Below are 26,067 nucleotides of genomic sequence, written 5' to 3'. Positions count from 1 at the left end.
CTCAATCAGTCCATCAATCATCTAGAAAACTCTGTTACACAACTTACCCTACTATCTCCACGGAAAATCCTGCCGAGGGTTAAAAATTCCGTGGCTGGGTTTCAATTCGGACTATGAAGATATGCGAATCGCGGTTGAGGAGTGCACCTCAGTATCCCGTGGCAGCTTGCAGTTTGCAGTTCGCACTGTGCTGTGTTCTCCGCTGGTTCATGCGTGTGGATTGTGGACGGTGGCTATACTTATATAGATATGGAACGCCAAGATTCAATGCTAGTAGTGAGCGCTACGTTGAGGCAAAATGCGAGGGTAGATGTTTGCGTCCAGCGTATCATGTATGATCGCTTGTATGAAACTGATGCAGATATAATTAGATACTCAAGTTACAGATAGACAGATAGAAGCAAAGTCAAGATCAGTGAAACCAACTCCGCCCATGCTACTCCAGTCATGCTCGTCACTAGGCCAGACCACGAGGCAAGGCACTAACAATATTCAACCCAATTGTCCAGATCCATGTTCTTAATGACAGTCGAGAAATTGGCCGACCCCGAAAACTCACAGGCCTTGTTCTTCTGCGTCGTCGTCACGGAAAGATCATTGTTGGTTTTATCCCCCTTGGGATACTCGATGTGAAACACCGGCTTGCCGTTCTGCGGGAACACAGAGTAGGTATCGCACTCGTCGTACTGCGCACACTGCTCGTTGACACTCCACTGCATGTTTCTGATAACCGACGGGATGATGGCCCCCGCGTTCTTCAACCCAACCGACATGTTCCGCGCATGCGCCGCATTCGCCAGGAAATTCACAAACTGGATCGAGTCCGCCTGCGTCAGGTCCAGCCCGTTGTCATTGTCGTACCCGTCCACATTGTCCGGGTCCACCCCGTCGCAGCCCTTGTCGCGCGCCATGTCCAGCCGGTCAAGCATGATCTGCCGCACGTTTGCCGAGCTGAGGTTCAGCCATTTCTCGCCGGGCCAGTCTGCCAGGTCGTTGCCCAGATCCGAGTCCTTGAACTTGGCCTTGTCCGGCCGCCAGTTCTCGTAGCTGCCCGCGGAGAAGTAGCAGATGACCTTGCGGCTGGCTTGCTGCAGCGCGGCGATGGTGGACTGGTTGTTGGTGAACAGGTCGATGTCGTATATTTCTGCGTCGACGGAGGTGTCGTTCAACGCGTTCAGCAGCTCGATTTGCCATTTTGTTCCCACCGCGGGCTGCCACTTGGCCGTTGTGTAGTTGCCTTCTGGCGGTGAGGTCGTCCCCCCGCCTGAGCCTGAGCCTGAGCCTGAGCCTTCTTCATTGCCGCCGCCGCCGCCCAGACCGATGCCTAATCCGACGCCGAGACCGACTCCCAGGGCGATGATGATGAGGAGGACGAGCGAGAGTACGAACAGCTTCTTCCTGGTTGTCCATGATTTCCAGCCGCGGGCCGACTGGCCTTTTTCAAAGGGACTCATCGTATCGGTGGAGTTGCGTAGATCGTAGGTCGTAGGTCGTAGATCGTAGATCGTAGATCAGTAGATAGTGGGCGACTGTCAATATATGGCTGTAGCCTGTAGCCTGTCAGTCTGCATCCACAGCCACGGTGATTTGGAATCTCAATCGAGTACAAGTTACACAGCATCAAAGAAGCTGAACAAGACTACAGACTCTGCCAGACTTGTGAAAGACAACCACCGAACGATAAAGAATCAACATCTAGACTTGTTCCATGAACAAAGAAACTGAATAATGCGGCAGCCTACGGAGTCAGGACTAGCCATATTGGGCGATGGCTGACAGGCGTCTATACTCTATTGTTTGGGCTGAGCTATTACTTGTGTGACCATCTATCAATCATATTGATTACTTAATACCTCTCCAGTGACTCTAGGAATATTGTAGTGTCATTCACCAGATCAGATCCGAGTGCCTTGCCTTTAACTCAGCACTCTATAAATATCACCGTAGTAGTGCAGGACTACATTGCAACATTGCCAACTGGCCAGTGGACTGACTCAATTCTCAGCCTGCAGCGAGTCTCACTCAAAATCCCGTCTCGGGAAGATTTTTCACCCTATGGAACCTATCCAATCACGCACGGCCAGATAATCTCAAAGATGGGGCGTTCTAGCGCCGGACGCTAAAGCTTAGCGTGTAGGATCGTACCCATTGCAAATACAGCATGATAATACACATACAACCATACAATACAATACAGTATTGTACAGGTGCCTCTGTCTGTGTCTGACTCGCACCATGGAAGCCTCTCCTGGCGCAGCTAGAGAAGGTAGATAGTAGATACCATACCCACACATCTGCCACGTTGTTGACACTTACCGTTGACTGAACATCAACTAGCGAGTCAATATTCCATTTACCAGCATTCAATCCCAAAGAAAGTGAACAAAGTCACACGCACAGAGCACCACAGCCTTACAACTAGGTACTTTGTACACTTACTCTACGAGGATAAATAACCAGTCATCCGCCCTGGCATCGCATGAGCTTGAGCCTTGAGTCTCCCCCGTACTCCGTACTCCGTACAGGAGGACAGCATTCTGCAGGGGTAGAGCAGAGCACCGTCCACTGTAAGCTCGGCCGCGCTGGCTGGCCGCGCCGAAGAGCAAACAATGTCGCGTACATGCTTGCATGGCCCATGGGTGACTTGACTTGCTTGGCTACGCCTGCAGCTACAGCTACAGCCGCACTTCATGGCACTCTAGTCTACTCCGTATGGTCACTATGGTGTGATGAGATACATTAGTAGATKACAGCGCATCGTCTATATTACTGCTGCATTGCACTGCGCGTAGTGACGGAGAAGACCGATGCTTCTGCTTTGCTCTGCTTGACTCCATAGGATGTTGCAAGTTGCAACTTGCACTCTATTCTGAATAGTCTAGTCTACGGAGTAAGTGTAGGTAGGACTGGCTAGATTCAGAACTAGCTAAGGTCAATGCGGCCATTCAGCCGAGCACAGTCCTTGTCTTGTCCTCCTCCAAGTAAGGGGTAGCCGTAGCCCGGTATCTACTTGCAATTGCATTCTCCGGCCGAGATACATTCAACCGTTGAGTACCGGATAGGTAGAATCGACTATTGAATATTGACTTTACTTTATTTGCCTGACACATGCCATGCGACTATTGATTGCCTTGTCAGAATCGGATAATATGATGAGTCGATTAGCTGTCACTGGTGTAAGTCGCCAAGGTATCCATTGTGGATTCATACGGTTCAGGTCCAAGGACCAAGTCTTGGACTCGGCGGTAAGTTATGGATGGGGGCTGATTGGTTAGGGTTAATTCAGATGTCCATGACCCATGGGCCATGGTAAGATCTGACCGTGGACGTCAGAGAATGGTTCAGTTGTCTTGTCCCGCTGTTGATTGGGAATGTCTCACATTCATACTTGGCATGGCATGGATGGTCTACAGCCTACAGGTAATGTTGAGGACTAGCAATTATGGATGGTCAATTCACTAAGCACTATCATTACGACATGTAATAAGTATCAACTGATGTAGGGCGATAGGCTAGAGAGCAATAGGAGTGGAAAGGGTAAAGGTAACAGGAGATCCCGACAGCTGCACCCACACGGTCAGCGGGTCGCTCCCCAACTGCTCCGTGGTGTAGCCCTGCGTGCTGGTGGGAGCCACAGGGAAGGTCACCGGAATGGGCCGGCTGCAGGTGTTGCCCGTGGCCGTCAGGGTCACGGCGGTGATCTTCTTGTTGGAAACGGCGTACGACATGGCGTAGCCGCACTGGTCGCGCTGGTACCGCGCAAGGAAGGCATCGGACATCTACTCATTGTTAGACTGATATAGAGAATAACGAACTAAAGACAAGGGATACCTCTGAATGGGTGAGGGTGACCAAAGGCCAGTCGACCAGGCGGACGAATTCCTGGACAACAGTCTCAACCCACGCCTGGAAGATGGAGTACTTGGCCGACACGCCGTTGATCGTAATCGGGGCCACGTCCGCGTTGCGCAGATTGGCCTGGTGGAACATGTAGCCGTCATGCCACAGGCCAAAGAGATGGCGCATGGTGTCGGCCTTTTCGACGGCCAGCAGGTCGTCAAAGGTGCCGCTGCCGGCGGACGTGTCGATCCACTCCTGCAGCGTGCAGGCCGGAGTGTCGCAGTTGTAATAGATGCGGGTGGCCCAGCGGCCGTTGACCTGCATGCCGGCGAACCCGTCCGACTCGACGGTGGTGAAGTAGGGCCACATGCTGTTCTGCTGGTTCATCAGTACCGGGCGGGTGTTGTCGCCGACGCAGTTGCGGATGCCGTTGTCCCACCACGCCTGCAGGGCATCGCCGTTGTGCAGACCGGTGATGGCAGGGGGGATGATGCCGTTCGCGGTGAACCACTTGGCCTGGGCCAGGCCGACCTGTTTCAGCCAGGCCTGGTTGAAGGAAATCTCCTTGAAGATGTCCGAGTAGGTCGAGTTGTTCTGCTCCTCGTGGGTGAAGGTGTGCGAGATGTGGCCGAACACGTCGCGGTTGGCCGGCGTGGCCCACCACTTCAGCAGGTCGTCTAGCTGGGTGCAGGCGGCAGTCCAGTCGTAGACAGTGGGCTTGGCCGGCCACAGGTTGGTACCGGTTCCCAGGGGCTTCTTGAACTCCAGGGGAGTGTCGGGGGGAGAGTTGTACTCGATGCCGCCTCCGTTGCAAGCTGTAGCACCCGCATCGGTGGAAGACGACTGCTCAATGTTGCCGTTGCCGTTGTGGCCAACCTCGACAAAGTAGGAGCTGCCGGGGTTCATCTTGGCGTTGATAGTCGGAACCCAAGCCGAGATGCCTTCCAAGTCAGCGACGGTGATCCGGAAGGTGGTGCCGTTGGGCTTGTAGATGTCCGTCTCGAGGAACATGTCGTCGATCTGGGTGTTCAGGTTGACCCGGCGGTGTCCCGCATACAGACCGCGGGTGATCCAGGTGATCCATGCGTGCTGCAGGTAGTTGGAGGTGGCACTCCAGTCCGTGGCAAAGCCAATAAAGAACGCCATCTGCTCGCGTCCACCAAAGTTGTTGATGACAGCAGCAGTGGTGTTGGTCGAGGTGACCGAGTTGGCAGCGAACTGGGCAATCTCCTTGGTGGTGGTGGTGTTGCTGATCGTGGCCGGGTAGTGCCAGAGACCCTCGGTGCTGACAGCAGCGCCGGTCCTCAATCCCGCCGTAGGAAAGTCACTGGTGTCGGTGAACGAGATCAACTGCTCCACGCCGGTGTTGCAGCAACCGCCGTTCACAGCGCTGGCACCAAAGTTGGGGCCGGGATAGACATCCCACTGCACCATCCGCACGCCATACTCGAGCTGGTAGGCATACAGCTGGTTCCATTGGTCGGTGGTCAAGGCGCTCTGGTAGCCGGTAGTGCCACCGTAGTCGTAGCTCACTTCAGCAGCAACGACAATACCGCCGTAGTTGCCGACGGTGCTGGCGTTGAGAGCCGGCAGGGCCACACCGGCCTGGGGGACCAGCAACGTGGTGTGCGGGATGCCGTACGCATTGAGACCCGAGGTAGCCGAACTGGCCGAGGAAGAGTCCTTGGCGATCACAAGGATGTTCGACAAGACCGAACCCTGGCTAATGGGGGTAGCCGAGGGAGTGGCCGAGGGGACGATACTCGAACTGAGGCTGAGAGACATGGTGGAGGACAGGCTAACAGAAGAAACGAGTGTAGTACCGGTGGGAGTCACCGGGGTAGAGGTTAACGAGAGAACAGCGGACGAGGTGGTCAGCCCAACAGTAGATGCTACACTACTGCTCGATACAGTGGTCTGTGATGGAGGCACAGATGTAACGACTGTGGGATTCGAGGTCCAGACACCGGGGGGTGTACTACAGGTTATAAAGCCAAAGTAGCAGCCGGCCTGAATCACCCACGAGAAAACCATTGCAGTGGTTTGAGTGAGCAGGATGACGAGGCAACCAAAGTCAGTAACCAAGTCAGCAACCAAAGTCAAGCAACGAAAGTCGATCAATCAGAAGATGAACGAGAGACTGGGTGGAGATGCCCCTTTGGATGGTGGACTGAAATGATCGTCGACTGGGGAAGAGACACAGAGAGAGGGACAGAAAGATCGAGTCAAGACGAATCATGTGTGACGATCTACTGGTTTTATGTATGTATGCATGCGGCAAACACAAGCACACACGCACACATCAATAGGCTGAAAAATCTCCTTTTTTTCTGTCAGGGCCATAGCTTGGGCCGGGGCATGGCATGGTACTTCGTACTCCACCCGCAATAAGATCTTGGACAGTCGTCGACTTGGCCAGAAAAGGTCAAGAGAACCGAGGACAAAGTAGGATATCACTAGTATACGCTTTTTCTTGCAGTATCCTATCATAAGTGACTACGAGAACTATGAGGTTGGTGCCACTTCAACTGCCCTTGATGCATCACGTCTCTCATGCGGCGGAAATTATGTATCTACCATGAGTTTCCTGGTAGAAAAAGTGAGGATGGACCCGGATCATCAGCCTAGTGCCTGCCAATCTGGCAAATGGCAACTGATTGAAGAAGTTTTACACTAGCCTTGAGCAAAAAATCAGTCCAAAGATCCCACTGAGCCCACAGCCCACACCGGGGGCCAGATGAGCCGCGGGGGAAAATTGAAGGGCCATTGCCCAATTCCACGACACTAGCGGGAACCGTACGATTCAGTTTGCAGCAGAAGGATTATTATTAGCAGCACCAAGACCAAAAGAGGGGTGTCCATGACTCTTTTAGTTTTGAGACTCGGAGCGTTGTACATTGTACTTGTGCTACAGCGGTCCGTGTCAGTCTCCAGTGTTACATACGGTAATACACATTGTATCGTGTATTGTGGAAATTTCATTCCAGAATACATGTTACAAAACAATACAACCATACAGACCATACAGACCATACCCACTTGGGCCACCACCCTTAGGGCCTTGTCTTTGTTTCGCACTTGTGCATCTCGTAGATATGAGGAATCCACCTCGGGTACTATGCATCCTCAGTCCAGTCCTCACCCCGATGACATGGATGATGGACGGGCCAATGGCGCCATTGCTATCAGAAACCCCGATGGTTCCAGGAACCTTCTATCATGGTCAAAGGGACGGACTACGGAACACCGAGGAACTGGCTCCTGGAACACTCGTCGCTTCGGCCTTGAGCACATAAGAATGGTAAAATAATAGCCAACAGGAGATGCAGTCAGTATGCATGGTCCTGCTGTACATCCACTGTGCCAAGCTCGGAACAAATTGGCCCAAGACGGAGCAAGATGAACCTGAGAACCTCTCGTTTGTTCATTGTCTCAACCGGATGACTGGGTAGATTTTCTGAAAAAGCCTTTTCCGAGATGGCTGCCACGCTGTCGACGCACTCCTTATGGCCGAGTTTGACACTGGGACCAGAGTGCATTGCATCCCAGCCGGTGTAGATTGTCTGCCGTAGTGACTCTCGTGAGGGTGTTTCATCCGTTGGGCCAGAAACCACACACTCTTCTTAGCGCCCTCTTAGCGCAGACAGAGAGGCAACTGAGGCTATTTTTGTCTTCTAGTCTTCCATCATTGCTCGTCTGCCGAGACGGACGGCCCATGAACAAAGTATCCATTGGTCTTGTCGAGAAATTTCAGTGATTGACTTTGCGGAAAATCTCAGTGCATTACTTGCTGCAAACTAAATCCTGCTACGTTACTGCTGCGAACTAAATCCTGCTAGGAAACCTTGGATCACGCCTTCACGCCACTTGATCTGGGCTGCCAAATGTTATGCATCACCGCTCTTCCGCTTATTGAAGGCAAAAAGTCGTAGTCTACTGGCTTTGACTTTCGCTTGCCAGCTCTCTGACCGCGTGTTGGGTCAATCCATCGTCCTATCGTTTCTTTTGCCTCTCGCTCGCTCTATACCCCGTACTCGGGACGCTCGTTTATGCACGATTGATTGCTCGATCAGCGCGGTGATGATCGTTTAGAGTTGCTTCTCTGTTGGTGTACATTTTCAGGCTCACAGAGTCTTCTTGTCTCTCGCTTTTCTACCCCCCTCGTCTCCATGTTTGTCCCTACTCCTAACTCTAATCTCTAATTGTATCATCATGGATTATATTGTCTGGACTTCTCCGCAGGATGAGAAGCCTCATCCCGTGGGATGGAAGCATATGACACGTTACTGGTGGCAATTCGTATGTATTCTGTCCCTTAGACGTCATGGTTTACTAACTTGGTAATCAGGTCCTCATCGGCTTGCTACTGGGTAGCGTAGTAATTGGATCTTCGTACCTCCTCTACGCGGGTCTGACTAGAGCTCGCAAATGGTACAAGGTAGGTATTCTGTCTATCCTTCTAAGGATATTGTTGACATTCTACAGTCGCGAGTACAATCAGCAGTTGTGCCCAAAAATGTCTCTGATAGGCTGGACCGACTATCAAAGCAGCAGCTGTCCTTGCCCAACGTCCAGTTGGCCAAGAAGCCGTCGTCTTTTGGCGTCTACTTGGGCTCCTTCGATTCATCCCCCACTAAAGACCAGTTGAGGCTACTGAGTCAATGGGATCTGTTGATCGTAGATCCCTCGCAGTCCGGTGTAGTCGAGGCCATCTCGCTGGTCGAGAGGAAGCAGTTTCTGGGACGAGTAGACCTCGGTTCCGCCTCAGTGTCGACCCTGGCGGCCCTCGACAAAATCGAGAGCGTATTGAACAGGTTCAATGGCGCGCCGTTCAGCGGCATTTTACTCGCCAACTGGGAAAGCAGCTTCAACTCAGCCGCCATCAGGAGACTGGTGGAGGCTCTCCATGCCGTCGGCCTGCGCGTGTATCTGGAGACCGCGCCTCCAGACTTTCTCAAGGACCACAAGACTCTGCAAACCGGCGCAATTGCTGGTCTGGTCATCCGCAATGCCTCCATTATGCCCGAGGGTGAGAAGCGCGACTACTTTCAGATGATCAAGATGCAGCCGACCATCAAAGCGTTTGTGTCGGAAGCCTGCATGCGCGATTTTGTGGTCATGTCCTGGGAAACTGTCGATGACAACGCTCACCTGTCCAATGCGGTCATTCAGCGATCTCTGCAGTGGTGCAACTTCTACAGCGCTATCACCTGGATCGGCCGACAAGCTGCCTTGCAGGATGCCTCTCTCAACGTCAAGATTCCCGAACCCTTGTCTGCCTTTAGTTGGTTGAAGGAAGCCGAGATCATGAAAGTTCACGACATCTGGCGCGCTAATCTGAACATTCAAGAGGATGTCGTGGACAGAGACGCTTGGAACACTCTGCTGCAATACTTTCCCACGCTGGAGGGTGTACTCACCTCGTCCGAAAGCAAGCCACAGCTCATGGACAGCTCGACGATCTCGGTTCGGGATCCTCCAGAATGGGTGGCACAAGTCAGGTCGCAGGGCAGCCCGCTGTCCATCTCAATGGCAGGCGTTGAGTACAAAGAGTTTGGCTGCTTCCCCTTGGGATCTGAAGCCACCACTGTTGCGTTCGCCGAGATCCTCAAGTCCCAACAGCGGCTCAAGTCTCTTGGACTGCTTCACCCGGTTCCTTCTGACAAAATCCAAAAACTGGGCGCCCTCCTGCGAAAGTTCCACGATAAATTCGCAGTGTCTCACTGGTCCGACTCGCCCAATCTGCCCGCTACCATCAAAGAACTCGCCAATTTTGCGTCCCATGACTCCTTGCGCATCCATCTAGGCCTCGATTCCGGTCTGCGCAAGAGCGCTGATGTCCGCTTCTGGGCCGTCTACCAGACCGACCCGGACGGATTCGAAGTGTTTGCCTCGAAAAGCGCTCAAGGGCTGGCAGGAACCGTGCTGCACACATTCCTCTCTGCAAGAGGATTCCCCCGTCATGTCTGCTTCGAAGCGGAAACCGCTTTGGCGGAATGGTCCAAGGACGTCAACGAAGACATCGGTCTGCCCCGCCGTCTCATCCAAGATGTGGATGCCCTGAGTCCCGAGGAGCGATTACTCCTGCTGCAGCACCTTTCGCTGACGGACGCAAAGAGTGAACTGTCAGAAACCATCTGCAGGTACATCCGCAGGCAACTCATCGATGCACCGTCCCTGGCGCAGCTCAAGGAGCTCAACACCGTCGCGTATCTCGACGGATCCCTTGCACCAGAGGCCTTGATCAAGACCCGCGTCAACTGGTACCGCGATCAGGGCTGTCGTTATCCTTCAACTGCGGCATGCCTGGCCTTGTTCCTGGACACGGATACTGTTTTCACTCGCATCCTCCGGGAACGCCGCGAGAGTGATCTGGCTCAGATCACAAACGCCTTGTGTCAGCTTGTTGAAAAAGACCAAATCGACGTGTATGCGGATATTATGACGCTCTCCCTCTTCTGCGCAGCCAGAAAAGGTGCCTTTGACGAGATCTACATGGAAGTCACTGATCGCAACCCCCTGTTCAACGACCAGGCTGATCAAGCGGCCGCGTTCGCAGAGTCGTTTGCTCTCGGATCGCGCTGCGAAGCATACTTTGACCTCTCTCCCAGCGCGTTCGGAAAGCTGCTCTCGGGTCGATTCAGAAGATACTACAAGGACCGGGAACTACCGGACTGGATCAACGGCGCTCCGCAGATGGCTACCTCTTATGCTGGTGCGCAGATCGATGTCAACCCGGACGACAAGCTCAAACCCATGCGTGGTTACCAGCGCTTCACCTTCCTCAGTGTCTTCGCGGTCCCGGCCCTGATCGACATTCTCCTGCTGACTCTGTATGGCCGCGGCTTGTACCTCTCCAGCAAGATGCCAGACGAGGTCATGCACAGTGCTTCCATCGCTCTGATGATCTCTCTGATCCTGTCGGGTGCGGCTGGCACCTGGATCGCATGCGGCGGATCCTACTATCTTATTTCAATGGCTTTTTCGGCAACGAACATGTTTGTCTTCATCAGACTCATCGCCGGATTTGCCTTCACGGTCGCGGTGGGCCTGATCGGCTTCATCGTCATATCTGCCGTCAAAGGCCCAGGTCCTGGCATCGTCTTTTACCTCTACCTCGTCGCCTTGACTCTCTACTTCACTATATTTGCCTGCCTCGCCTGTTTCAGCTACCCCGGGTCCAAGTTCCTCTCTGGGCGCAAGGCCATCTTCGCCTGCATCCCAATCCTTTTCATCTCCCCGATCGTGACGAGATGGAGTCATCACGATGTGGTCATCTACCTGATCGTGCTCTACATCTTCATCGGCCTACTGCTGCTTAGTTTGCGGTCTGTCGCCTCCAAATGGGTCACCTGGTACCAGAACATTCGACGGACAGATGACACCGAGATTCGCAAATGGTATGTGTCCAAGTATGGCAACAACGACGAAAAGTGCTTCGGAGGCCTGAGCGATCCGGCCGTGCTGAAGCTGTCGAGAGAAGCTCTGTATCGCGATGTGATGGCTGAAGTATCCCGCGGGATCTTATCCAAGCCGACAAAAGATCAACTGGTCCTCGAACTTGCCCGAGACTGGGAAGCGACCAACTTCCTTCTGAACTGGTACTGCCGGTACGCCGACGTGCCCAAGCCCATCCCCTTCAGCTCGGGCTGGAACATCCAGACCAAGGTCGGGCTTGACGTGCTCCGCAATTCGCAAAAGGGCCAGCGCTTGCACAATTCGTTTATGCATTGGCGCCAGTCAAGCCGGGAGATCGGCTGCGGTGTTCTCTACTTTGTCTTGGCTCTACTCGATAAATGGGCCGATCTCCTTACCGGTGGCGCTAACGTTGGTATTCTGGGGCAGATTTCCAATGACGACTCCCGCTATGCGGTTGGTTTCGGCCTGGCATATTACCTGATCGGTGCGGTCCTCATCGACACCAAGGCCCAGGAACTGCATGATCTCATCGGTGGCCAGACCAATCAGGCTGTGGGCACGTCCAAGGACATTCGCCCCTCGCAGAAGCGCGCCGTAAGGTTCAAGAGGCACGTGTATTGGAGGACGTTCTTCAGGTATCTCCTGTGGCAGGTATGGAGTCTTGCCTTGTCAACTGCCTTGCTGTGGACGTTCCGGTCTTCAGGCGATGCCATGTACATGTTCTGCGCTTATGTGCTGGCGTACACCGGCCTGCTGTGGTATCAATACACGAAGATCTTCTCGGGCCCCCATGCCCTCAAACCATTGCTTGTCGGTGTCGTCGTCGGTCTCACCGTTGGTATCGTCCTCAAGACTTGTGTGCCCGGTAAGTTCAAGCATGGGTATGGGCAGGTCATTGGACTGGGGACCGCAACCTGGACGACGGCCATCCTCACTCTGCTCACTGCGAAAATGGGTATGCCAAAGAAGGTGGACTCGCCGGTCGACCTGGGCAAGACGTTCCACGCCTACACTACCCCGTGGGCGGATCCCGAATGGTCTCAGCAGGAACTGCAAACCTTCTTCGAGAGAATCTCTCTTGTGCCGTCGGACGCGCGACTGAAGCTTGAGCCTGGTGAGCATCCTGGAATCGAAGTGAAGTCTCTGCTGCTTTCGCGTAGAGAAGAACCGCGAATCGAGGAGGCTTTCCCAAAAGCGCATGATCTCGTCAACCTCGCACTGGAATCCTGGGGTAAAGGGGAGATCTCGATCGAGCTCGTTCCCTTGGGCGCCCTTGGTCCCGGCATCCGCGCTTTGAGCTGCAATACCACGGACCAGCTGAAATTGGTCATCGCTGTCGGACGCGGACTGGATCAACGCATCGACGTCAGCAGTAACTGCCAAGTCATTGCCGAGACTCTGCTTCATGCACTGTCCGAGTCCATGCTGCGGATGCCTCACGAGTACGCGGTGCTGGCCGAGTCGCTCGTCACGGCTGGCGTGACCGAGACCATGGCACGGCAGCTTCGCGAAGAAGCCAACACACCCGTCGTCGTGCGGTGGGCCAAGAAGGAGCTCCTCCGGCAGCTGTGTCTGGGTTTCGAATGTGACGCGCACTGGGAGAAACTGCCAAAGACCATCCGGAAGGCATTGCTGGATCGTTGTCTCGGCAAGCCTTCCCACTTCTCGGACCGCGACAGGCAATGGCTTCAGGAACACCTCTGCCGCTTTGATACCAGTGATCTGGATGTCCACGTTGCCAGATGCAACCTGGGAGCGGCCACCGCCGTTAGCATTCTTGATTACGCCCACTATGGCACCGGGGAAGAGGCCCTGTTCAAGGACGCCGAGACGCCGCTGTTCATTCCCTGTGTGCCCAACAAGCTGCCTGCGGCTCTAGGGTTCATCAAGGATCCCCTGCACAACTTCTGGTACTCGGTTGCATCCGCCACCAAGTTCATCATCATTGCCTTGATCGCCGATCCGGAATTCCAGAGAGAGTTCGACCATGTCATGAAAAACCGCACGCCCATCATCCGGGTGCCCTGCGTGTTTATCCTCAACATGATCTGGTCGTACTCGAAGATCATGCAGGATTTTATCCTGTCGTTGTTCCTCTTTCACGGTCGTGACAACGTCAAGCGTCTCTGGGATGAGACCAGGGGTATGACCATCAGCATCAAGAAGAGCAGGTTCATGGTCCAGGGTCTCGACGGAACCTTTACTGCTTTCAAGCACAACGACGAGGATGGAGGCTTCAAGATTTACTACTACAGCGGCGAGCACAAGACCGAACCCGAGGGCACCAAGTCGCTCAAGTACGTCAGCACGTACTCCAAGGAGATGCTTCTTCTCATCCGCCAAGAGTTCAAAGACGGCAAAGCGATCAACGAGTTCCACTATGACTACCGCGCCCCGACGAAGAAGAATTTCAAGTTGACCCGCGCGTCCGATAGCAGAATCCCCATGGGCCGGCGTTGCATCCGCGGCGACAGCCATCTGCAGAGCGTTCAGTACAACCACAAGGGTCTCATCGAAGCGGGTTCCTACATGAAAGACGGCAATCTGATCCGGTTCAAGTATCACTACCGGAAGAATCCCCGATTCGGCGATGAACTGCTGCGCGCGGAGTTTGTCCTCTCGCACATCACCTGCACTGTCTCCTGGTGTGCTCCTCCCGTCCGGCATCCCGAGAAGGTCGAGCGCTGGATCCCTCACTCCAAGGTCACCGAGGCGACCTTTGTCCAAGGCGCCGATGTCTACGAGGCTCGCTGGCTGTACGACCACAAGTTCCACCCTACCATCTTCACCACGCTCAACGGGCAGAAGATCCAGACGCCGCCCATGATCGAACATGATTATCTCGGCGTCCTGGCCAAACCCAAGTACACCAGCTTTGTCCATGACAATCCCCTCTTCTACTGCGACAGTCTCAGCTCGAACGCCATCACCCGCTTCCTGGGACTCTCGACCAAACGCTTCCCCGTCTCGACCTCGCGGGCCCGCTCTCTGGTCTGGAAGGCGTGGAAGGACCGTGTCGACTTTGACGGCATCATCGTCCGTTGGATGGATGAGCGACTGCTGCGCAGAGACAAGACGCTCGCCCCGTACTGGCGCAGTCGCGACCGGGGCGACCTGGCCTCGGCGAAGAAGTACCTGGATCTGCGCGCGGACTCGGTCATGGCGAGTGCGGATCTCGACGACAACATTTCCAGCTGGACGCCCATGGCGATCAAAGTTAGCGATCTGTTGAACTTTGGTCCCGGTGGCGATGCGGTCGTCAACACCCGGTCCAAGGATTTTGGGTCTGACACGGACAAGTCGCTGCACGTCATGGCGGCCGACACGGGCACCTGGCCGAACGAAGGAGGTGGTGTGTCTGCCTGTCGGCGTGATATGATCAACTCGCTGCGGACCATCAAGTGGCACATGATCTGCGAGTCGGCCAACGACTTTGGCATTCCCAAGCATCAGACGGAACAGAACGTGCTCTCGTTGAAGATGATTCCTCTGTGGGGATTGGACTTTTTGACGCCGACGCATGGTCTCTTCAAGAACAAGCTCGACTCGGAGGTGGAGAACGTCACGTCGGCCAACGACATGGATATCAAGATGAACTTTATCCCCATCCTCACGGCTTTGGTCAAGGGCGCTCGCGCCATCGAGCTGTCCAAGGCCGACATCCACCAGGCCACTCGGGCGCTCGTCAACCTCAACACGTACTTCCAGGACTCGAGGCACTGGACCCAGGTCTGGAACAGCGATATCGTCAAGGAGAGCTGGCGGGATCTCTGGCTCACGCAGGAGATGCCCAACACGATCCCTTCGGCGCAGTGGTTCCATACGGAGCTTCCCACCCTGGGGACGCTCGACGTTGCTCTGGAACTGTGGTACCGCTACCTGTTCATCTTCTCGATTCCCATCCCCGAAAAGATCCCCAGCGTGTTCCAGGCCTCGCACCACAGCGTCAGTGCGTCGTACGGCGTCGTCTGCAAGATCAAGCGAAACTGCACCCTGCAGATCTGGGACCACGCGATCAGCTGGCGCGAAACCAACCTCTGCCTTTCGTCTGCCCTGTGCAAGCTCTCGCCGTTTGTCCGAAATTGCCTCCTGGGCTTGATGCGGATCACCTCCGTCATCACGCTCCATCATGCCGACATCATCTCGCCGTGTGCCGACTTCTTCAATCCCGGATGGGAGGTGGAGATTGGTACCTGCCAGGGCACGATCGAGCACCGCAACATCTTCCGCCGCAAGGTCGACCCCGTCGTCAACGGCATCACGGACATGCAGAAGTTTGCCCCCGTCAAGGAGATCAAGTCGCAGCGCCCGACCGTCACCATGCTGTCGCACGTCTGGTACGCCAAAGACATCAAGACCGCCCTGCTGGCCGCCGACATCATCATCAACCAGTGGAAATTCGATGATTATCATCTCGACATCTACGGCGCCATCGACAAGGCGCCGACATACTCCACCGAGTGCCAGGAGATCATCGCCTCCAAGGGCCTCCGCGGCCGCGTCACCCTCCGCGGTAGCGCCGACCCGATGAAGGTCCTCGAGAACACCTGGCTCTTCCTCAACTCATCCCTCTCCGAGGGTCTCCCCCTAGCCCTGGGCGAGGCCGCCCTAACCGGCGCACCAGTCGTCTGCACCGACGTCGGCGCCTCCCTCCGCGTCCTCAGCGACCCGGACGACTTCTCCCGCTTCAGCGCGGTCGTCGCCCCCAACGACGCGCTCGCCCTCGCCCGCGCCCAAATCACCATGCTCGCCCTCCTCGGCGAATGGGCCCAATACGCGGACGACACCGAGCCCGCCCCCGTCCTCACCTCCTCCCCAACCCCGGACGACGTCGCCAAAATCACCCGCCGCATGTACGAGAAGAGCGAACACCGCCGCAAACTCGGCATGATGACCCGCAACATCGTCCAAAAGTCCTTCAGCGGCGACCGCTACCTGCGCGAACACGAGCAGATGCTCTGGATCGGCAAGGCCGCGAAGACCATGGCCGCCCGCTCCGCCGCCGGCGGCGACGCCCTCGCTGAACCCCTCGACATCGCCACCGCCCTCCAGCACTCGGACCCCATCGAGGAAGAAGTCATCACCATCCCCCAGAGCGCCGTCCACTCCTGGCGCTCCTCCGCCGCCTCCGGCATGTCAACCCTCTACTCCACCGTCTCCGGCTACCCCATGCTCCCGCTCACCCGCCCCGCCTCCATCCGCTCCTCCTTCAGTAACTTCTCCACAGCAACAGACTCAGACTCCTTCATGCCGCTCCCCGGCAACGCCTCCCTCCCCGTCTTTGCCCCCCGGCAGACCCTCTCCTTTGACGCCGGGGGTGCAGTCACGCCGACAGGCAGGCTGTCGCCCTCAGGCCGCCTCTCTCCGGCCTTTAGTCGGCACCGGCACTCGCACGCGCGCTCCATCTCCACGCTTGGCCGCGAGCAGCTGCGTGGTCTGCAGCGCGAGGAACCCCATCCGTACCGTAACTCGGATGTCAGCTTGCTTATGCGGGAGGAGTTTCTCCAGTCGAGTATCTTCAAGACTGTGGAGAATACCAGCAGTGGCAGCAGTAAAGTCTGACCATCGCATTGCATCTATACCTACCCTACCCTATTGCATTTCATACCAGCATTGCTGGTCTTGGACTATGATGACTGACTGGCTGTATATACGTGCATGTCTATCCTTCCTTATCTTGTTATTATCATGTCTGCAAGCACTGCATAAATTAATGTATAAAGGCGAGGCCGCATTCGCATTCGCATTACCATTACCAAAAGAGTTGTTGCATTGCATTGTGTTATAGTTTGCATAGCGTGATTGAATATACACTTCCTCATTTGAATTACATACAGCGACGTAAGGCTATACTAGAAGTTTATATAGATACCTAAGATAAAGATACAGTCAATGTGCAAACAGGGGCAGGGGCAGCGACCGCCTCACACGCTCCCACATTGACTCGTCCGGCACGGGCTTCGCTATCCGATGCCACTCACCATTAAACGCGTTGACGAGCCAGCTCGAAAGACCTGGTGCTATTAGTATCTCCAGTGCCAACACGAAAAGAAAACGGGGAAAGACATACGTTCGTAGACCATGGTGTGCGCGTTGTGAAAGTAGATGCTATGATCCGAGTCCGGGTAAAACTGCAGATCGTAGTTTTCGACGTTCGACAAGTCCAGCTTGTCGATTAACACAAGAGTATTCTGGAGGTGGACATTATCGTCCGAGGCGCCGTGCATGACGAGGAAGCGGACGCTCTCGGACAGGGCGGCCATGTCGGTTATGGTCGAGTTGTCATATCCACTAGGATTATGCTGTGGGGTGTGCATGTATCGTTCTGTGTAGATTGAGTCTGGAAAGTGGAAAGTCCGTTAGTGGGGTGGTCTATGAGTAAGAAGGGGGAAAGGAATACCGTAGAACCGCCAGTCCGTGACGGGTGCAACGGCCATTCCGTACTGGAAGGTCTGGCCAGCGTCTTGTTCGAGGGTCTTCAGCGTCATGAACCCGCCGAAGCTCCATCCCCAGATCGCCATGCGGGTTTCGTCGACGTAGGGTTTCGCGGCCCACATCTTTGCAGTGGCGATTTGGTCGTGCGCCTCGTAGAAGCCTAGGTTGCCGCGGACGATGCACCGGGCCTTGCGGCCGATGTAGCCTGTGCCGCGACCGTCAACGGTCACGACGATGTAGCCCAGGCTGGAGGCGACGTAGGACTGGAAATCAACGGCGAACTTGCGGTCCACGGTTTGCGATCCCGGTCCGCCATACAGATAGAACAGCACGGGATACTTGTTGGCCGGGTTGAAGTGAGGAGGGCGGCGCTCGACAAGCTGCAGCGTGTAGCCGTCGACTGTGACGTTTTGGTAGATCTCAGTCGGGAGTGCGTACGCCTCTACCATCCTGGTGAGCTGTGCGTTATCTTCAATGCGGTCTTCGTAGGTTATTTCGTCGCCTTGCGTGTTGATAATCGCCTGCCAGGGGATAGAGGGCCCTTTGTATGTGAGAAGTGCGTAGCCTATGCCGTATGAGAAGGAGACGTCGTAGTAGCCTGGTTTGGAAGTGTCGGTCAAAGGCTTAAGATTCGACCCATCCAGCTGCACACGGTAGACATGGCGTTGGGTGGGTGCTTCTCTAGTGCCGACAAAGTACACCAAGCCCCTTTGCAGATCTACGGCAGCCGGTGCGTCCACCACTTCCCACTCGCCCGATGTGAGCATCAGGGCATTGGGGCTGTCGAGCGGCGTGAAGTATGCAAGGTGGTCGTATCCGTTGTACGGCACGGTGTCGATGTACCCGTCGTGCGGTCGTCCGTTGTTGGGGTCCGCCGGGATGAAGCGTGTGGATTGCGAAGGCTCGACCCAACCACCGTCAAGACCGGCAATGTCATCGGATCTCACCAGTTTGCCTGTTCTGGACTTGGTGTCGATCAGATACACCTTGAGAATGTCGCTTTCTCGGTTGGTCGATCTCACAAGGACCTTGCCCTCGGAGGCCCACAAAACCTCGATGATGATGCGGTCATCGTCGGCAAAGTCGTCTGCTACTTCGACGGAGAAGACCTCGTTCTTCTCGACATCGTAGAACTGCAAGTCGACGACTGGGTTCGGGGCACCAGACTTGGGATATTTGATCTCCCTCACGTCGGGGTAATTCTCCAGCCCCGGGAGAGACTTCTTCCCGGATGGCCGCGAGATGTAGTACTGGACCGGGAACTCGGGCACACTCGTCTCATTTGTTCTGAAGAAAGCGATATACTTGGCATCATTCGACCACCATGTGACACTGTTCCCCGATATCACCTCCTCCTCATACACCCAATCGGGAATCCCATAGAAAAGGTTCTCCCCGCCGTCCTTGGTAATCGCGACAACGCTGTCCGACGACAGTCTCCGCAGATACAAATTATTGTCCCGAACAAAGACGACTGCATCAGACGCAGGGGACCAAAGCGCGAGCTGCACTCGACCGTCCGGCGCAATGGGATCCAGCGGTTGCGCAGTCTGAGAATCCACGTCCAACACCCAGTACTTCCCGGTGAACGAGTGCCTCCAGTTCTTCTGCTGCTCGGATATCAACAGCACTTTCTTCAAGTCCGGACTCGGCCAGACATTGCTGGGAACAATCGCCCTCCCGTCTACGTGCACGATGGGCTTCCTCATCAGCACCTTGCTCTCCTGACCGGTGGCATCGCCCTTTCGACTCCGGATATCATCCACCCGGAGATACCCCTCCTTCTCATCCCCACCCTTCTCAACTAACAGACCGTCTTCATTGTTCGGCCCCGCAACCCACCCGATCGCATGGTACCGTGGAAGCCATCCTCCCGAGAGCACCTGCCGCAACGTGACAGGCTTGCCGGAGCTCGTGCTCGTGCTACCCGACGCGGAGTCGGCTCCATGCACCTGTAACGCGTCCGAAGCAGTCTGGTAGTTCGCTCGTCCCCCTGTTAAAAACAGCACAAAGGCAAGCAGCCAGCCTCCAAGGCAGAGAAGAACGAGAATCCAGAATATCCGCCGTGCGCGACCGCCTCCAGTGGCTGCTTTCTTGGACGCGAGGAACGGCTCCGTTTGCTCCACCTCGCCGTCTTCGAGATCGCGGTATCGGTCTTCGTCGGCGGATTCCATTGTCCAGTTGGGAGCGGGGAAGGGTTTCTGTTCTCCTGGAAAGAGGGATTCGGTGGATAGACTAGAGTCGGTGGAGGTTTGAGATGCAGCGGCGGATGCGGATCGAGGGCGGTTCATGGGAAGGAATTCAGAGGTCTCTCCATGGTCGTCGGATGGCCTCATTGTCACGGTGGTTGTAAGACAGAGGCTGCAGTGATTGAGTTACATGTGACGGGTCACAGCAGATCGACGATAACAAGGGGACGAGGTTGTGGTAGTCGGATGGCTAATTCACAGCCGTCTATAAGAATATCATCAAACCAACAAATGAAACATCGTCAAGACAAGGTCAATTCTTCGTCAGTAGACAAAGAAAGTCAAGGAATTGCCGTGAAGTGGAAATAGTGATAACTGATGGAGTCTGGGCCTCTGGGGTACGCTGTTGTTGTTGATGGCGGCGATGCAAATAGCGCCTCTTGGCAGCCGATCAGATCTTATTCACGTTATTGAGCTCCTCTTTGGGTATCTCCATCTATTCACAACTTTAATGAATATCAACCAAGTCAATTTTCATTCTATCTATCGCTAGAGATAACTGTGGTGTCTATGTACTGCACGAATAGGGTGGCAGCAATGAGCAATTTGTTGTATATCAAACGAAGTTGCGTATATTCTGCTTGGGCTTTCAAGAGTCAAGCACATAGTAGGATCTGACCAGGAGTACTACTTTCAAGATGTCAAAGGATACTTCGTTAGAGACTAACAGTCCTTAGTAGCATACATGAACGCCTGGTTCAAGCGAGGGAATACAGAATACTCCATATCAGCCCAGTCCGGGTCCATACACCTGTAAAATAGCCAATAAACTCCAAACTCCTGAAATAGATCATCCTGGGTATTTTCGAAAACAAGATACAAAGTGTGTTCAATTCAATTCGTCCTATCCACCCGAATGGGCGTTAACAGTGGATGGATTGGAAGCGAAGCTCAGCCGTATCGATGGCCAGCTTATAGGCCTGACCCTTGATGAGGCCCCACGCATCCTCATCGAACATGGGCTGTTCTCTGAGCGTCTCAATAATGCGGCCCACACAGTCGTGGAATCGCTTTATCTCGACATAGGTGAACATACACAGCAGCACAGCCCGTTCCTCGACCGTTGCAAGCTGGTAATCATCCAGCAAAAGAGGCTGCTGGTCTTTGCCCTCGTACGTCCGAACCAGGTGCTGATAGAACACCCGGCATCTTTGCAAGATCGTTCGGCAGAGCAGATAGAGGAAGGTCCGGACGTATTCCTTCCCCGAGCACCGTGTGCAGGTGCTCATGGCCTCAAGGGAGTCGAGAGCGCGCCTCATGTAGTCCAGGCCGCACTCCTTGCTCTTGAGCGAGCTGAGTAGTGGGTTGCTGAGGTAGGCGGCATCCAGAGAGTTTCGGCCCTGTAGAGTGCAGTCGCACGGGAAGAGCTCATCGTCTCCCAGGTCGAGATCGATGGTTGGTGGGGGAGTGGCAGATTGTTTAAGGACCCGCTTGTGGCAGGAACTGTGAGGGAATGTCTCCATCTGGGCGAGGATGACCTTCAGCCCCTTCATGAAAGCAGTGATGGTTTGGCCCTTCATGTTGTTTAGTTTCTGTGACAAGCGAAAGTTTGTAGTTGGTTATGAAGCGAGTGCCAATGTTGATAGTTGCGAGTAAAGCGAACGAACTGTAGACTGTAGAGAGAGGTGAAAGTGAGAAGAAGAGACGGGAGAGTGTTGTCTGCAAGAGAGCCATATTTAGCAACTATGACTGTGTTGAACCAAGGTAGAGCGGCCGTGTCTGGCTTCAACGAGTCAAAGTGACGACATTCGCAGAGTTCCTGACGGTTGCAGCCTGAAGGATCGGGCAGTATTCAAAGGCAGTCTGACACTGCATATATGTTGACTTCTGAGTTAGAAAGGTCAGATAGCACAAGACTATGTAAGTTGTACGCAGCGTAAGAGTTATATGCATTGGTGGATCATCTATATTCTGAATCATTTGATTTTTGGGTAAAATTACTTATCATAATACACCACATCTGATCCCTTCTGATTTAAGTGCCTCCAATCATCTCGATAGAGCGATATCATCAATTCTCATAATCATCTTAACCGTCTCAGCCGCAAGTTCGATGGCGCTGGTGCTCACCAAGAGCGGCTGCAGAATGTTCTCCTCCGTGATGTCGTCTCGTACACCGCCGCTACGGATGCTGACACCAGCATTGTGCTGGCCTTGAGCGTGGCGGTGTCGCAGCTCCGTGACAACCTTGATCGAATTCAGACCAGCGTTCTCGGCCAATGTGGTTGGAATAACCTCCATGGCATCCGCAAACGCCTTCCAGCATATAGCCTCGGTGCCTGCGAGCTCACGGGCACGCATTGCCAAAGAGTGGGCGACCTCAATTTCAGGAGCACCACCACCGGCAATAAGGGCGCGCTTCTTGACCAAGCAGCGAATGACACAGAGAGCATCGTGCAGAGACCGCTCGGCCTCATCCAGAATCAGGTTGTTGGCGCCGCGAGCGACGATAGACACGGTCTGGTTGGCAGCGGTGGCGGGTGTTTTGATGCCGGTGATCTTGACGTACCGAGCACCAGACGCCTGGACCTCCTCGACAAGATCAGCAGTACCCAGCTTGTCCTCAGTGAAGGAGTCAATATTGGCAACGGGCTTGCAGCCAAGACTCTTGCACAGGAACTCAACCTCATCCCGCTCGATGTCCTTGATAGCAAGAATCTTAAGTCGTGAAAGGAAGTGAAGGGAGAGGTCGTTAACGGCGTCACGGAGGATCGATTTCTGGATGAGAAGGACGTTGCATTTGGTCTTCTGGATCTTCTTGACCATGTTCAAGAGGTACTGGCGTTCTTCCTTGAGGATCTTGTCCATCTGACGGTAGTCATTGACAACGATCTGGTTTTCCATCTGCAGTCATGCATACGTTAGCCATCTGTATCGCGCTTTTGAGGTAGATAAACGTACATCAGGCTTGGGAGGGCTGAGCTGGAACTGAATCAAGCCTATCCGGGCCTTCTCGATTCTTGTGGGGCCGCCGCTGCTCTTGATGACGGGCTGGTTCAACACGAGACCGTCAACCATCTCACTGTCCTCAATTGTACCGCCGACCTTCTTCACAATTCGGATATTTCTCAGATCCACGTTCTCTGCTGTTTTAGGATCGATGACCTTGAGCACCGAATCCACGGCCATAGGGCCAAGAAGGCCAGAGTGCTGCGATACGATCTTGGAGGATAGCGATGTAGAAGCGGCTTGCAGGAGAGTAGCACGGTCCATCAGGTTGATCGGGCGAGACATGTTCTGGAGGATTTCCACCGCAGCAGCAGCGGCTCGCTGGAAAGATTCGGAGATGATGGTGGGATGAATACCCTTGCCCAACAGGCGCTCGGCGGCTCCGAGCAAGCTACCAGCGATCACGACCACGGAAGTTGTTCCATCACCGGCTTCGACATCCTGAGCAGCACTCAGATCGACAAGCATCCTGGCCGCAGGGTGCATCACGCTCATATCTCTCAGCATCGTGTTTCCATCGTTGGTCTATGGAGGGGTTAGCGCCGAGCTGCATATTTCGGAACTGGAGTTCGTACGATAATCGTGTTTCCCTTGGGTGTTTGAATCTAATGACAGTTAGCATTGATCAACATGCAACTTTGGACATGACCATACCATCTTATCCATTCCTCTGGGCCCCAGAGACTGTAAAGCCGTTAGCCCCTCACCTTCAAAATATACGGGTCTCTAGATTGCAAACCGTTCTGATGGCATCGGCGACGGCTAGAATCATGTCAGTTATCATGTAATGCAGTCGTTAAAGCAATGGTAAATACCTCTAGCAGCCAGAATGTTGGCTGTCCGAACCGCCATAGGCTTCTCCTTGTCCTGCGCGAGTATCAGAAAACGGCCCACAAGCAGTATTTGTTCCGTAAAAATCACCCACCTTGAAGGTAGTGCCAGGGACCCCCTGGGAGACTGCGGTCGCCATTTTGAATATGTCCGCGGGATAGAGGCACAAAAATAAACTAGAAATTCAACAGGGACACGGGTCGTGATGAGGGGAGGAGATCCAGTGTCTGGAAGCGGCTCTGGGAATTTCTTCGGTGCTTTGGCGGTGGTGATGCTTGGCGGCCACTAGCGTCAACAGCTGGAACCCGTCGGTGACAGCACCTCAAGCTTGAGAGCTCGATCACATCACTTTCCCAATCAAGCTTCACCTCACACATCCATCTCGTCAGACTCTTTCGACCTTATACTGCCATCATATACCCTATTCCGTTACGACTGTATTGACTTCTTATATTTTCCTGGCCTCCCTTGTCATCCGGTTCCGCAGTCCAGTCTCACCATGCCTAGCGCCACGGGAGCGAACTGGGAGAAGTACAAGAAGAACTTCGCTGACGACGAAGAACCGGAGAAGAAGATCACACCTCTCACAGACGAGTATGTTACGGCTGCGAGCAAGCTGAGCTCTAAATGAAAGCTATGAGGTATCAGGCTGATTATGAGACAGTGACATTCAAGTACTCAAGACATACGGCGCCGCTCCTTACGCGACCGCATTAAAGAAGCTCGAAAAGCAGATCAAGGACAAACAGGCGAGCGTAAACGAGAAGATCGGTGTCAAGGTTTGTTAAAGATGATGCTTTTTATTTCCGGATCTTGGCTGACCTTAGACAGGAATCCGACACCGGTCTTGCGCCTCCACACCTTTGGGATGTCGCTGCAGATAGGCAACGCATGGCAGAGGAGCAGCCATTGCAGGTGGCTCGTTGTACAAAGATCATTTCCGACGAAAAGGATCCCGATAAGAGCAAATATGTCATCAACGTCAAGCAGATTGCCAAGTTCGTCGTGAATCTAGGAGAGAGAGTCAGCCCTACAGATATCGAAGAGGGCATGAGGGTCGGGTAAGTGGCTACGGTTTCTGTTGTTTTGGCAATTCTGATTATTTTATAGCGTCGACCGGAATAAGTACCAGATCATGTTACCTCTTCCTCCTAAGATCGACCCTAGCGTGACGATGATGACGGTCGAAGACAAACCGGACGTGACGTACGGCGATGTTGGTGGATGCAAGGAGCAGATTGAGAAGCTGAGAGAAGTTGTCGAAATGCCTTTGCTGTCACCAGAACGATTCGTTAACCTCGGTATCGATCCGCCCAAGGGTGCGCTGCTGTACGGTCCTCCCGGTACTGGCAAGACCCTCTGCGCTCGAGCAGTCGCTAACCGGACCGACGCCACGTTCATCCGTGTTATCGGTAGCGAGCTGGTTCAGAAGTACGTTGGTGAAGGCGCACGAATGGTTCGAGAGCTCTTTGAGATGGCCCGGACCAAGAAGGCATGCATCATCTTCTTCGACGAAATCGACGCGGTCGGTGGTGCTCGTTTTGATGATGGAGCTGGCGGTGACAACGAGGTTCAACGTACTATGCTTGAGCTGATTACACAGCTGGATGGTTTCGATGCCCGTGGTAACATCAAGGTCATGTTTGCAACCAACCGACCGTCGACCTTGGATCCTGCCCTGATGCGTCCTGGTCGTATTGACCGCAAGATCGAATTCTCGCTTCCCGACGTTGAAGGTCGCGCCAACATCCTCCGCATTCATGCCAAGAGTATGTCAGTTGAGAGAGACATCCGGTGGGAGCTGATCTCCCGACTGTGCCCTAATGCTACGGGTGCGGAATTACGGAGCGTTGCCACAGAAGCTGGCATGTTTGCGATCCGGGCGCGGCGGAAGGTTGCCACGGAGAAGGACTTCTTGGCCGCTGTGGACAAGGTCATCAAGGGCAACCTCAAGTTCAACTCGACGGCGACATACATGCAGTACAATTAGATGGCGTCGTCTTTATGCATCTTGGGTTACATTGCATGGCTGGATGGATGTATGATCAGATTTAGCTCGGTGATTCGGTCTATGATGCTTCCTTAATATGATCTACTGTGCATTATCAGATGCCAACATACTCGCGGTGTACTAGTTGTGTCCCAGTAAGTCGATTGATCGGTTATATGCGATATACGTAGTCACGTGATTCCGCACCAACGCATAGCCGACTTCCACCCATACTGTGCTAAGAATATGTTCAGCTTTTCAATTTGGCCTAGAGAATAAAGTGTAGCTACTTATTGAATACTTGAAGCTCATCTATAAATCACCCCGTCTCATCGTCTCCATCGGCCACCCACC

General features: G+C 54.2%; 7 protein-coding genes across 7 annotated transcripts; 2 read left to right on the top strand and 5 right to left on the bottom strand.

Moving 5' to 3' along the window:
* Window positions 1-482: 482 nt before the first annotated feature.
* On the bottom strand, window positions 483-1,454 carry Aspvir_005271 (endo alpha-1,4 polygalactosaminidase; the record flags this gene model as incomplete). Its single annotated transcript, XM_043268490.1, has 1 exon — window positions 483-1,454. One exon carries the CDS (start codon window positions 1,452-1,454, stop codon window positions 483-485), a length of 972 nt encoding a protein of 323 aa, XP_043124425.1.
* A 2,058-nt stretch (window positions 1,455-3,512) lies between these two features.
* Window positions 3,513-5,874, bottom strand: agd3 (putative extracellular serine-rich protein; the record flags this gene model as incomplete). The annotated part of the gene is made up of 2 exons (XM_043268489.1): window positions 3,513-3,779; window positions 3,832-5,874. The coding sequence occupies 2 exons, from the start codon at window positions 5,872-5,874 to the stop codon at window positions 3,513-3,515; spliced, it is 2,310 nt and encodes a 769-aa protein (XP_043124424.1).
* A 2,178-nt stretch (window positions 5,875-8,052) lies between these two features.
* gtb3 (glycosyltransferase family 4 protein) lies at window positions 8,053-16,821 on the top strand (the record flags this gene model as incomplete). Its single annotated transcript, XM_043268488.1, has 3 exons — window positions 8,053-8,139; window positions 8,189-8,278; window positions 8,326-16,821. The coding sequence occupies 3 exons, from the start codon at window positions 8,053-8,055 to the stop codon at window positions 16,819-16,821; spliced, it is 8,673 nt and encodes a 2,890-aa protein (XP_043124423.1).
* A 327-nt stretch (window positions 16,822-17,148) lies between these two features.
* dapB (dipeptidyl aminopeptidase dapB) lies at window positions 17,149-20,030 on the bottom strand (the record flags this gene model as incomplete). Its single annotated transcript, XM_043268487.1, has 3 exons — window positions 17,149-17,273; window positions 17,330-17,599; window positions 17,660-20,030. The coding sequence occupies 3 exons, from the start codon at window positions 20,028-20,030 to the stop codon at window positions 17,149-17,151; spliced, it is 2,766 nt and encodes a 921-aa protein (XP_043124422.1).
* A 776-nt stretch (window positions 20,031-20,806) lies between these two features.
* On the bottom strand, window positions 20,807-21,463 carry Aspvir_005267 (uncharacterized protein; the record flags this gene model as incomplete). Its single annotated transcript, XM_043268486.1, has 1 exon — window positions 20,807-21,463. One exon carries the CDS (start codon window positions 21,461-21,463, stop codon window positions 20,807-20,809), a length of 657 nt encoding a protein of 218 aa, XP_043124421.1.
* Window positions 21,464-21,932: 469 nt separating this feature from the next.
* Aspvir_005266 (chaperonin-containing T-complex subunit CCT4) lies at window positions 21,933-23,862 on the bottom strand (the record flags this gene model as incomplete). Its single annotated transcript, XM_043268485.1, has 7 exons — window positions 21,933-22,787; window positions 22,845-23,417; window positions 23,468-23,497; window positions 23,547-23,576; window positions 23,632-23,654; window positions 23,708-23,759; window positions 23,818-23,862. The coding sequence occupies 7 exons, from the start codon at window positions 23,860-23,862 to the stop codon at window positions 21,933-21,935; spliced, it is 1,608 nt and encodes a 535-aa protein (XP_043124420.1).
* Window positions 23,863-24,222: 360 nt separating this feature from the next.
* Window positions 24,223-25,713, top strand: rpt1 (proteasome regulatory particle base subunit RPT1; the record flags this gene model as incomplete). Its single annotated transcript, XM_043268484.1, has 4 exons — window positions 24,223-24,317; window positions 24,388-24,502; window positions 24,555-24,784; window positions 24,834-25,713. The coding sequence occupies 4 exons, from the start codon at window positions 24,223-24,225 to the stop codon at window positions 25,711-25,713; spliced, it is 1,320 nt and encodes a 439-aa protein (XP_043124419.1).
* Window positions 25,714-26,067: the final 354 nt, after the last annotated feature.

Source organism: Aspergillus viridinutans, assembly GCF_018404265.1.
Source record: "Aspergillus viridinutans IFM 47045 DNA, scaffold_3, whole genome shotgun sequence".
NCBI lineage: Eukaryota > Fungi > Ascomycota > Eurotiomycetes > Eurotiales > Aspergillaceae > Aspergillus > Aspergillus viridinutans.
Note: the sequence above shows the minus strand (reverse complement) of the source record. Positions and strands in the feature narration are given on the sequence as shown.